Below are 12052 nucleotides of genomic sequence, written 5' to 3' on the forward strand. Positions count from 1 at the left end.
ACCCAACCCATAAACAAATAACCACACACACCTAAAAAAGACCCCTAAAACTCAGCAGAAAGTCCTTATCTTTTAAATCAGGTTTATCTTCTTGTACTTTCTGTTTCTTTGGGCAGGCTGTACTCTATACTACATAGTGAAATGTAATCTGTGTTGTTGTAAAGTAAGTTGGGTTAATTCAGTACAACCTGCAAACTCCTTTCTCTGATGTAACACTTCCCTTAATGTTGACTATTTTTTCTTGTAGGATTTAATGATTTTTGAGCACCAGTGGACCAAGTTTTTTGCTAATTTTGATACTGAAATACCTTTCATTCTGGAGCTGTCAGAATCTCAGGCCGGGGAGGTAGGCCTCCTTCAGTAATCCTTTGAACCCTCATGCCATCCTCACACAAGGAATAAGTATTCAGCATTGTAGTTTCTGGGTTTTAGTTTCTTATTCTCCCTGCCCCACGTCAGCTTTTATAGTCTGGGAACAGAAACCTGTTGTGTTCCTTTTCAGTTCACCATCCCACCTTATCTATCCATGGCTTAGCGGTGCCCGGTGTAATTCAGTTGAGTGTTTGTTCATTGATGGTTAAATTTAGTTGATGGATGTCTGCACAGCAAATACCTGTTTGTAGATAGATTGACTTTAATTTGGTGGAAGCTCTGGTATGTGCATTTCCAAACAAGGCTGCATGTGTCAAATCTCAAACATAACTCTGGGACTCCAACACAAGAGGGATTGTGGAGCTGTTTGAGCGTGTCCAGAGGAGGCCATGGAGATGCTGCGAGGGCTGGAGCAGCTCTGCTCTGGAGCCAGGCTGAGAGAGCTGGGCTGGGGCAGCCTGGAGAAGAGAAGGCTCCTGAAGGGGAGACCTTAGAACAGCTCCAGTGCCTAAAGGGGCTGCAGGAAAGCTGGAGAGGGGCTTGGGACAAGGGCCTGTAGGGACAGGCCAAGGGGAATGGCTTGAACCTGCCCGAGGGGAGACTGAGCTGAGCTCTTAGGCAGAAGCTCTTCCCTGTGAGGGTGCTGAGGCACTGGCACAGGGTGTCCAGAGAAGCTGTGGCTGCCCCATCCCTGGCAGTGTTCAAGGCCAGGTTGGACACAGGGGCTTGGAGCAAGCTGCTCTAGTGGAAGGTGTCCCTGCCCATGGCAGGGGTTGGAACTGGAGGAGCTTTAAGGTCCCTTCCAGCTCGAACCAGGCTGGGATTCTATGATAACTGATAGTAACATACAGCATGGGTGAAAATAGCACAGTAATTTTTTGGTAGTGGCTGTTGCTTTTTAATTATATATGAGACTTAATGGTGTTTGGATTTGTTCATAAAAGTTTAGGAGTTTTCTCAGAGAAGAATAATTTAGGTTTCTTCTTAGTGATAGTGAAAATATATCATGCTTTTTGTTCATTTACTTGCTCATCTGTTGTGTTTTTTTTTTTCTGCTTCACAGCCTTTCAGAAGTTATTTCAGTCATGGAATGATCTCAAGCCATATAACAGATAACAGGTATTGACTCATTATTCCCTGTGAAATTGTGCTGCTGTCACTAGTACCTCTATGTTATTTCTATATCTCTGATGCTATAATGATTTTAATTCCTTTGGGACCATCTCAGTAGATTGCATCTCATCTTTACATAGGGAAAAAAAATGTGCAAAGGCATTTCTGGGAAGGATAAACCAGTTTTTAATGAAATTTAGCGCTGCAGTTATTACATATAGAACATCAATATGTTTGAAACAATCCACTTTGTGCATTCTAGTATGATCAGTGTCTTCATGGTCAGATACCTGGTCCTTTCTTATGTGGTATTCTGTGATCTAAACAAACTCATGATCTTACACAGTTCAGTTGGTCCTATTTGTATGATGGTCTTCTGTGATACTGTTGGTCCTATTTATGATACTCAAACCCAAGCAAAATATGAAGGTTGAAAAAGTCAGTATGCTTTTGTTTGTCACAACATGCACAAGAACCAGTGCTTAAAATAGGGTCGTTAAAACCTAAATCTTAGCCAGTATAAGCTGAGAAATGCAGCTTTATTTTATTTCAGCATAAAATAGTAACTGAGAGAGGAAGGTTGCTTGTCCTGTGTTGCAAAACCAAGACTTCTGCTGTTTTGAGCTAAATAAAGGTTGCTTAGCTACTTGAATGTCTGCAGATTCCTCTTTATTTGGAATTAAACAGTGGAGTTCAATGTCCTTCATTGTTTTCAGCATCCTATGTTGTTTGCATTTAAATAATGAAAAGAAAGACCTTGACCTCTGCAGCTGAGTCTTGGGCCCAAAGCCAGAACTGCAACCAAAATAGTTTTGCTTAGTTCAACAATATAGTCATTTCAGGCTTTTTCAAGATGGTAAATTTTCAACTAGTCAGCTTCTCAAGGCAATTTACATTAAAAAAGAGAGGAAAAAAAACCCTTCTAATAGCATTTGGGAAACAGCCTTGAGATATTTAAAGCAGGTTTTTCTTTGGAACTTGGTCTTTTTGATGAAAACTTTTCTACAACTATAGTAAACTGCTTTTGTCCTACTCTCCTAAAAATCCAATAGTTGGTCCATCAGACTTGAAATCTTTGATTTTATTTGTTGTTTGTAAGTTTTCTTTGTATATCATGGTGCTGATCCCCTCTTTCCTCCTTAGCCCTAGCCGGCAGCCTTTCGTCCTGTTCGGTAGCCACTCAACTAAGGAAAACTTGAACTCTGGTAACTTTAATTTTCCATCAGAAGGACATCTGGTTCGAAACACTGGTCTTGGGGGAAGCACTGCAAAGCATATGGTAAGGCTTCTAAGTAGTTATCTGCTATGTTGAAGTAGTGTGCGTTTTCGCTGTATGCTTTTTGTGCCCTTAAAATGCTTACCTTCCCTGAGTTAAACACCCGTTTCTTCTTAGTATATACAACCACGTTACCTTAACAAGCAGTTTAAGGGACAAATTTCTTATTTCTCACTTTTTCCAAGATATATTATGATGGATGTTAAATCAGGGATCCCTGAATGAGTGAAAATACTATTTTCCCCTATGAAAAGACAACTTTTTATGTGGTGCTGTAAATATGTGGGATGGGGGAAAGGTTTTCATTAGGTCCTTTGTTCTAGCATTCCTTTATAAAGTAAAAATCATCCTGAAAGTAGCATATGATGTGCTCAATTCTGACACACAGAATCTTATCTTAATCAGCATTGTTTAGCCATTTCTTGAAATAGTCACGTTTTGGTAATGACTTTGTGAGTAGACACAGGGTACTTGTGTGTATCTACATTTCCATGTGTGCTTCAGCAACTGAAGAGTTCATGAAACTCTGCAACTCTTTGTGGTGTTCAAAAGCAATGTTAAGCTCAAGTTGTAAGATTAACTTGTTTCCATTTTCAAGTAAAAGCTTAGTTTTAAAACATATGATGAGGTCGATGGCTTGTTGCACGTAACTGGGGAAGCGACCCCAGGGAATTCAGATCCTCTGCCTGGCTGGGCTGGGTGCTTCAAGAAGGTAACTCACAGCGAAGGAGGAGAGGTAGCGTGGAGTTTGTGTTATGTAGTTCTCCCTGTGAGCAATTCCCATGGGCTCCGGGAGTGTCCATCAGTTGTGCGAGTCCAGAGTCTGTGCTGCTGAGGAGATGGATGCGGTTGAGTACAGGTCATCGTGGAGTGAGAGTATGATTGAGGGAGTGAGTTTATGATCTTGTTGTGACAACATTTCATGCGGAGATGCCTTAGGGCTGGATGGACGTGGGTATTCTGAACACTGCCTGTGTTGAGAGCCTGAGAAAGGATTGGTTTAGCATCCTGGTGAAATCTCATCCTTCATTTGCTACTCTATTTCTGTAAAAACACTTCAGATTTTGCTTTTTCTTTCCATGTTAACATTCCCATTAAGACTATTTGATATCTTCCATAATGCAAGTACAGTTTTATTTTGATGTACTTGCTCCGCTGTTGTCCTCAGATTCTGATGTTGTTCTTAAAAAGGTGGTTTATTTACAGGTACAGGTGATACTGTTTTAATAGGGTGTCATGAAAATAGTAAATAAGACCAAGTGCAAGCATAGTTTTGGGACCCTGACACACTTTCCTCTTCATGAAAAGAGCAGTTGACGTAGGAAATTGAACACACATTAACGCTTACGGAAGTCAGAGCTCATCTCCTTTCCAAAGTCTTTCAACCATTCAGGTCAAGTCAAAAGTGAAATATTCCTATGAAAACGTAAGTTGCTTTTTTACACTCCAGTTCAGTCTGTGTTGTACTCTTCCTGTAGTATGTCAGTGGTTAGAAGACTTAAGGGGAACTTAGCTGGTGGTTGGTTATGGCACCAGTTTGTTTTACTAAGGTCTTTTTGTATCTCATTACTTACTGACGACTAGGTAGTGCAGTGTGTATCTCCAAAGGGACCTCTGGCTTGTTCAAGGACCTATTTTTTTGGAACCACTCACATTCCTTTCCTGGGTAAGTACATTAAAAATGCCAAGCAGTGATCGAAGGCTGTTATTCTCTTTGATTACTTAAATCTGTAGCAATTAAAACATGGCTTTGACTCCTTTATGGTATCATTAGGGTATGGAGTGGTAGGTAATATGTAGTTCTGTATTAGTACATGAAACCATCATAGATCACTGTTCCTTTCCACATGCTACCTTCCAGTGTGAAAATCTCTCAGAGCTGAGTGTGCAGGCCTTTTACAACTACTACATAAATGTTTAAGTCCATTTTCCATACCTGCTAATAGAAAAACAGTCCCCCAAAATAGAATAATTCAAAGTGGTAGTTGTCAAATAAGCCTGCTTTATCTTTAATTTGAGAATATAATTGAGGATTTTTATAGGATAGAGAAAATTCTTTGATTTTTATCCTCTGGTTTGGGTCCAGTGGAGTGTGTTATAACAACTCTCTTCCCTAATGAAAACAAGCCATGTGAAATCTTTAAAAGCAATTTTCTTACACAGTTCAAATGCCTGCAGGAATCCATGGATAAAGTCAGTCTCCTTATCTTGAAAACATATCCAGCTCAGAAAGTATCTGAAAAGAAGATGTTTGGGGGCTTGCAAAATGAGAGGAATTATGGCATATTATGCTCTAGTTGTGCTTTTTCCTAGGCATCAAGGGATGGGAGACAGGATCTTTGTTCTGACCCAGTGCAGCTGATTTTAGGGGATGCAGATTTTAGTCTTGGCTGCGAGATGTACTGTCTGTACTGACACAGCTTAACCTGTGCTTGGTTCTATTTTAAATCTGCAGTTGTATAAAATACTGGCTAAATGTCATGTAAGATACTCAGCAGAAATGTTATGCCCAAGAAGGTCTGTGTAAATGCTTCTGAAAGTGCTTAAACCAAACACTTTTGTCTTCAACACAGGAAATGACAACGAGATCCACAAGGAAGCTGAACAAATGTAAGCTGCCAACTTTGTATTATGGCTTAATTCTTCACTCTTTACCTGGTGGCAGTAGGTCAAAGCTGCTTTTAGTCAGCAGTGGCTGTTGGCATTTGCAGAGCTACACTTTGATTTAGCATCATGTGAATATTAGAGGGCCTCAGAGGCAAATTGCTCATTGAGGGTTTCAGTGGAGCAGACTAGGAATTGTTAGTGTGATGTTCCTTCTACTGTACAGCAAAGTATGCAAGGAAATATTAGCAAATTTTGTTTGAATTCTTGTATCTTAACACTTAAATGGCTTTAAAATATACTTTATATATACTAAGGGGAAAGTATCTGTAACTGAATGAGAGAATGTTCCACTGATAGAAGTCAAAGTGATTTTTTTAGTTTCAATTAAGGTAAACAATGTGTTAAATTTATAATGGCTAGTAAAAATGCCAGCAGGGAACACTGAAACTTGTAAAGAAATTTCACTGTATTAAAGGATAAAGTAATTTCACTGTATAAAGGATAGATAGAAGTTAACTTCTGAGTTCTTCTATTAATAAGCAGCAAAGCTCCAGCACATTTTAACCTTCGCAAAACAAGACTTTGTTTATCCATGTTGATGTCCACTTCTTTGCATGTTGTAGATACCTGTCGAGCTTTAAGAACGTAGTGGATAACCTGCTTTGGTACTGCTCTCAGTCTTGATAAACCGGACCTTTCCTTAGAGATTTTGTCCTCCTTGCTCATTAGGATGATTTTAGGAGCCTTTTTTTGCTTCTGCAGTGGGGCAGGATAGCAAGAGATTGAAGATGTGTCAGAGGGAGCTGATGATGGTTACCTTTCATGCTAAGTACTGTTGACTTTTGGCAGTTGTGATGTGGTCCTCAAAGGCAAAAAAGTGAAGTTACCAGACCGCCCTGGCACAGGTTGCCCAGAGGAGGTGTGGCTGTGCCATCCCTGGAAGTTCATGGAGAGGCATTGGTGCATTTTGGGCCATGTTTGGGAGCCTCAGATCCTTCTTTCCATCCCTCAGAAATGCTTTGCTTATGGTGCATATAGTTTAAATGATGTATGCTTCTCTCTCCTCCCTCCCTCAACATCTGGCAGTTGCAGAGGAGCAGTGAGAGGAGTGAAAATTGGGGGAATTAAGACTGTTTTGTTGATCTGCTTGCCTTTGTGTTCCAAAAGACTGGTTTGCTTTGGTATCTTTTTCTTTTGACATTGCTGAAGGTGCTTCAATCTGTTTTCCAATTTTGCTTTGTGGAACGTGGGGCTCCCATTCTGTTCTTGTTGGAGTATTTAGGATGTGCTCCTCAACACAACTGCCACGAAAGTCAACAATAAAACATTGGTTTTTTTCCTTGATTGATGAGATCAGGGATACACTTGTGCCACGAGGTTTTTCCCCCAAGATATTCTGTAATTCAAGCAATTTAGTTGCTGTAATTCAGTTTATTTTACTTGAAAAGGTTGAATATAAAAGTATGAGGGTGCTGAGGTGCTGGCACAGGGTGCCCAGAGAAGCTGTGGCTGCCCCATCCCTGGCAGTGTTCAAGGCCAGATTGGACACAGGGGCTTGGAGCACCCTGGTCCAATGGAAGATGTCCCTGCCCGTGGCAGAGGGTTGGAGCTGGATGAGCTTTAAGCTCCCTTCCAGCCCAAACCATTCTATGATTTCTACACTTAATTCATCAAGGACCCCTTCAATATAGGAGCTGTGTTATGGGAGGACAACCAGCTCCTTTAAAACAGGGGAGGAAGAAAACTCTATCTGTCTAGTAAATGTTGTGTTTGTATCTCTCTTCAGTACGCTGTTGTCGCAAATATATACTGCTGTTGTAGAGGCTGTGCTTGCTGGCATTGAGTGCTATGCTAAAACTTCCACTGAATCCAAGGTAAATGAAGCACCCATTCTGTACACTGTCCTTGTTGATTTGGATTGCTTGCAATGTAAGATTACATGCAAACCAAAAGAAAACATAAAATAGATGTTTCCATCAGCTTCATAACGTTAATGGCATTAATACTGTGGCCTCCAACCAGTGTCTGAATTCTGTTTAAAACAGAGAAATTTCAAAACATACCTAATTTTATCCATCTCCAATTATTTTTCCATCCTTCATGAGTTTTCACAACCTTATAGTAAGGAAAATCAGTTACGTGAAAGAACAGATTTTAGCCTGGTGCATCAGTGTGTTGTTGTCTAGTATGTGGTCTCCTGTTTACCATATGGGTACTCCTGTGGTGGCTGGGATTTGGGAGTGTAGGAAAGGAGATTTTATTCTCTATTTCCTTTTTTTTTTCAGGCCAAGGAAGTGGCAGAGCAGATGCTAATGTCTGTGTTTGATACCCTTCATTTAACCCAACTTAAAACAGCACTGCGGTATGTATTATCAAGTACTTATTGGTGTATTGTGTTGATGTATTAGCTTCGTTGAGGGGAAAACGTATGTCAAATATTAAGTTTAAAATGAACTTGCCTGGCTGCCAAATACCAGGAGTTTGCTTTTTAAAGCCATTATAATAACTCCATTTATCTTTTCCTCCCTTTTTTAATCGCTTCAGCGGTTATTTTGCTTTAAATCTATTCTTGCTTTTCTTACATATAGAAGAAATATAAACTCCATTTTTCACCAGTACAATTTCTCTTTTACAGCTCCAAAATCACTTTTCAAATTCAGGCTGTGAATAATCTTGGCAGGTTTGTATCATCATCTTACACTTCTTGTTATGAATTAGTGGGTTTAATACAGTAATAAGTTTCTTTTTCTTGTCTTGGAACTTCTGAGGAAACATTGCATTGGTTATTTCAGGCAAGATGTTCTGAATGGTTCTGTGTATGAGGCAGTTTAATCATTTCATATCTGTAATCCTGTGCAATCTTAAAAACATCTAAAATATCTAAACCAACTGGGCAAATCAATTTTATTTGCTGTTAGTGAGCAGAAGCAGCAGAAACTTAAGAGTTTGCTTCTAACTTAGTTGATACCATAGAGTCATAGAATATTTAGGGTTGGAAAGAACCTTAAGATTGTCCAGTTCCAATCCCCCTGCCATGGGCAGGGTCACCTCACCCTAGACCATGTCACCCAAGCCCTGTCCATCCTGGCCTTGAACACTGCCAGGGACAGAGCATTTATCACTTCTTTGGTCAGCCTGTGCCAGGGCCTCACGCCCCTCTCAGTAAAGAACTTCTGCCTTTGATCTAACCTGAACTTCCCCTGTGTAAGTTTGATCCCATCACCCCTTGTCCTGTCACTGCAGTCCCAAGCTTGTGTTTTTTTTAATCCCCATCCTGTGTAATTGACTGAAATGGCCTACACAATCAAGAGTTTATTTGAAAAATGCAATAGCTTTTTTGGCTGCTGTGAAGTGGCTTGATGATCTAACCTTTAAATATTTCATTATCATTACTCTTCTAGAATTACTCCATTAGATAATGAGGACAGCCTGAGTTTGATTAAAACGGTAAGTAAGCTGCTCTGTTCTGATCATACATTTTATTAGAGAATTGAGCTGAAATGGCTTTGTTTTTAATGGGACATGCTGAAGTTTTTATCTGTGTGAATACAAATATAAGGGAGAGATGAGAAAGATTCCAGGTACTGAAACAAGGTAAGATTGAGTTTAACAGGACGTCAGGCAATGCAATTTAGAATACAATATTAACATAGAATACTGATCTCAGACTTTCCACCCAATTTAAGAGTGTTTCAGGAGATTTAAGACAAATGGATTTTGTTGCTTCAATTGAATGTTTCAAGTTGTGCTTTCTCTTCCTTTCTCTCCAACTGTTTGATTGCTATAGGCGTCGATGATGGTATTTGACATTCCAGACTTGCTCACAGGAAAAGGATGCTTGGGATCTGTTGTCTTTTCAGAGTCCTTTCTAACATCCCAGATACAAGTAAAAGAAAAAGGTACCTATTTTAAATGCTAATACCCGTGTTGCAGTTCTGACAGCTTTGATGTGATGGAAGAGCAAAAGGGCTTCCGATTTTTACTACTATTAACATTATGGTTTTAAGGCTTTGGGTTCGTTAAAAGTGTGTTAGCTTGAATATCTTAAGTGTCAGGTTTCTTTCATTTCACTTAAAAGACTTCGTGGTTTATGGCTGCTTTGTGATACAGCAGGGCTGAGGTGTGAAAAATTCAAGTGTAATAGCACCCTTCCTGCGTTTTCTTCAACCTTAGTCACTGTTTTCTACTGTATGAGGAATTTCAAGTAGCTCTTTTCCATCCCTTTTGTAAGACTCAGTTTATACAATAGGTTTTAATTCCAGTTGCTTTTTATTTGGAAAAGATGAAACGGAGGTGAAAAAGGATATGATTTTTAGGAAGCTTGGGTTTGGAACATTGAAAATACAGGATACTAAGGAATTTCCCTAACTTCAGACAAATGCATTATCTCCAGGTTGTTTACATGTGACAAAGATATATATTGGGGTTGTCTGAGTAATATGTATGAACTCTTGTATCCAGGCAGGCTGTGGGTTTTTAACCACGGGAGTTGGAACACTCTTGCTAGGGAGGAATGCAAAGGAAGAAGCTATATGCTAAGACCAGAATAAAAGCAGGGTTTCTTTAGCATCATGTAGCAGCTCTGTGCATGTTACAGACCAAGACCAGGAGCTAGCCTGCTGTGAAAGCTTCATTTAAACACTAATATGTCCTTAAAATGATTTGATGGTTTCCTAAAGGAATTTCAAGTCTTCAAAGTAACTCATTTAACAGTCTGGAGGATGTCAGTGGTATTACACTACTTTGCTTTTCATTTACTCCCCTGCAGATGGCAGCATTAATTCAGAAACCAGCCACATAATACTGACGGCACCAATCCCAAGATACGCTTCTTGGCTGGTTAGTACACCAAAACTTCTTTGAGTTTCTTCTATACATACAGATTCACAAATGAGAGCGTGTTATAGAAGTATGGATGTATGAGGAAAAAAACGGAACTTGGGCATTGAAACATAATATTACTATATTAATACTATCCTGACTTTGAATTGGGGCATGGAGTGAAAAACTAGTAAGTAGAAACAGGCATCTGGTTTCATTCACAGCACGAGTTTTAAATTATTTCATTTTCACCACTTCAGTTTTTTAGCTGTGTAAAGGCCTGGGTGTTTTTCAAGTACACAGTGTGACTTGTGTTTATTGTGGATCACTGCAGTGTCTGCCCCAGCAGAGAGCAAGGGCTGCTTCCAGACCTCTGATGTATTATGCTGCATTAGAGGTGTAATTCGAATGAGTTTTACGAGGTTAGGCAACATTGTGCCTTTGGCAATCCATATTTAAACACTTTAAGAGTAATAAAAAATAAGACTGAATGGAATACTCTGTGTCAATTCAATAATATTTTAGTCTTCAATGGGGAATATTCCCTTGAATTTCAAGGCCAGGTTGGATGGGACTCGGAGCAACCTGATCTAGTGGAAGGTATCCCTGCCCATGTCAGAGGGTTGGGACTGGAGGAGCTTTAGGGTCCCTTCCAACCCAAACCAGGATGGGATTCTATGGATGTGTTTCAAGGAACTCCTTAGGCCCCAGGGTAACACAGTAACAAGAGCACTGAACTGGCTGAATCCCTCTACTCTCAGGACTTAAACTGTTCACAGTACTGGTCTTGTTTGCCTTCCATCTTCTTTAATGCTTTTTATTTAACATCAGACTTGCTTTATCCACTAATAATACAAATGGAAACTCTTTCTGGCTGCAGGTTGAAGATAGTGATGTGAAACTGTCTGAAAAGGCACAGCATATATTGAAGGTAAAATGAATTCTTTTTGTTCAACTATAGAAGTTACACTTGCAAGAGCCAGTGGTTGGAAAATCTTAGCTGCTAGTCATAGTGGCTTTTATTATGCTTGTTAATCCTCTTCTACTTGCCTGTTCTACCCTGTTTCTTTCGAAGTTTGACCTACCCAAAAAAATACACAATGGGTGTAAAAGTTTGAGTCATTTCAAAGAATGATAAAACCCAGGAGCAGAAAGGGTTCTACTAAGGCTTGGATTTCATGGAAGTCTTGCTGAGTATTACCCATACAGCCCATGTGTTCCAAAAGAACACCCCAAACTCAATGCCATTCTAGATGCAACTTTCTTTTAACTTAGTTAGCATGCTAAATGGCTAAAGGAAAACACTGTAAGCACTCTGAAAAAGAAAAGAATTTGGGATCTGGGAACATCTTAAACCACATGAGTTTCACATTTGTGGTTTCATTTGTGGTTACCAGGAATCTTCATTATGAATAGATTTATTTTCCTGTTATATACTTTTAGTTCAGTGGATTGACAATCTAAAAACAAAAAGCTATGCCTTGTGGTTGTGACAATAGCTTGTAACTTAATAGCTACTGGCATAAAATGGGGAGAGGGGTGTCATTTGATAAATGATCCTTTGACGTTCTGTCTTTCACTAGTATTTCTGTTTAAAAGTTCTAACAGATGCTGGTTAAAAAAAAGTCTTTTCTCTTGAAGCAAAAGCATGAGAAAATATTCCTGCCTGGATTACAGTCCTTGATCCATTCTGTGATTCTTCTGTTTGTGTTTTCTGTTCAGGAAGACAAATCTTTTCTGGGCACTTTACTCACCGGAGGTGATGGAGCATATATTTATTCTAGCAATCCACAAGCCAAGCCTGCAGAAGGTGAGGTGTGCTTTATTGTTTTAAGTTGATTATGGAGTTGTTCACCTTGTCCT

At 39.6% G+C, this 12052-nt stretch overlaps 1 protein-coding gene across 1 annotated transcript in view; it reads left to right on the forward strand.

The window, feature by feature from the left end:
* DNAAF9 (dynein axonemal assembly factor 9) overlaps nt 1-12052 on the forward strand; it is a 76662-nt gene that overhangs the window by 28427 nt on the left and 36183 nt on the right. Inside the window, exons 8-20 of the mRNA XM_061351975.1 lie at nt 248-346; nt 1436-1491; nt 2629-2764; nt 4346-4427; nt 5335-5371; nt 7155-7242; nt 7654-7730; nt 8004-8048; nt 8770-8815; nt 9156-9267; nt 10137-10207; nt 11070-11120; nt 11912-11999. Coding sequence (XP_061207959.1) covers nt 248-346; nt 1436-1491; nt 2629-2764; nt 4346-4427; nt 5335-5371; nt 7155-7242; nt 7654-7730; nt 8004-8048; nt 8770-8815; nt 9156-9267; nt 10137-10207; nt 11070-11120; nt 11912-11999 — 988 coding nt within the window. The remainder of the gene's footprint in view (nt 1-247; nt 347-1435; nt 1492-2628; nt 2765-4345; nt 4428-5334; nt 5372-7154; nt 7243-7653; nt 7731-8003; nt 8049-8769; nt 8816-9155; nt 9268-10136; nt 10208-11069; nt 11121-11911; nt 12000-12052) is intronic.

The sequence above is a fragment of the Neopsephotus bourkii genome, unplaced genomic scaffold, assembly GCF_033783945.1.
Source record: "Neopsephotus bourkii isolate Nb327-2 ecotype Australia unplaced genomic scaffold, CSIRO-AGI_Nbou_v1 NB_616, whole genome shotgun sequence".
NCBI classification, from domain to species: domain Eukaryota; kingdom Metazoa; phylum Chordata; class Aves; order Psittaciformes; family Psittacidae; genus Neopsephotus; species Neopsephotus bourkii.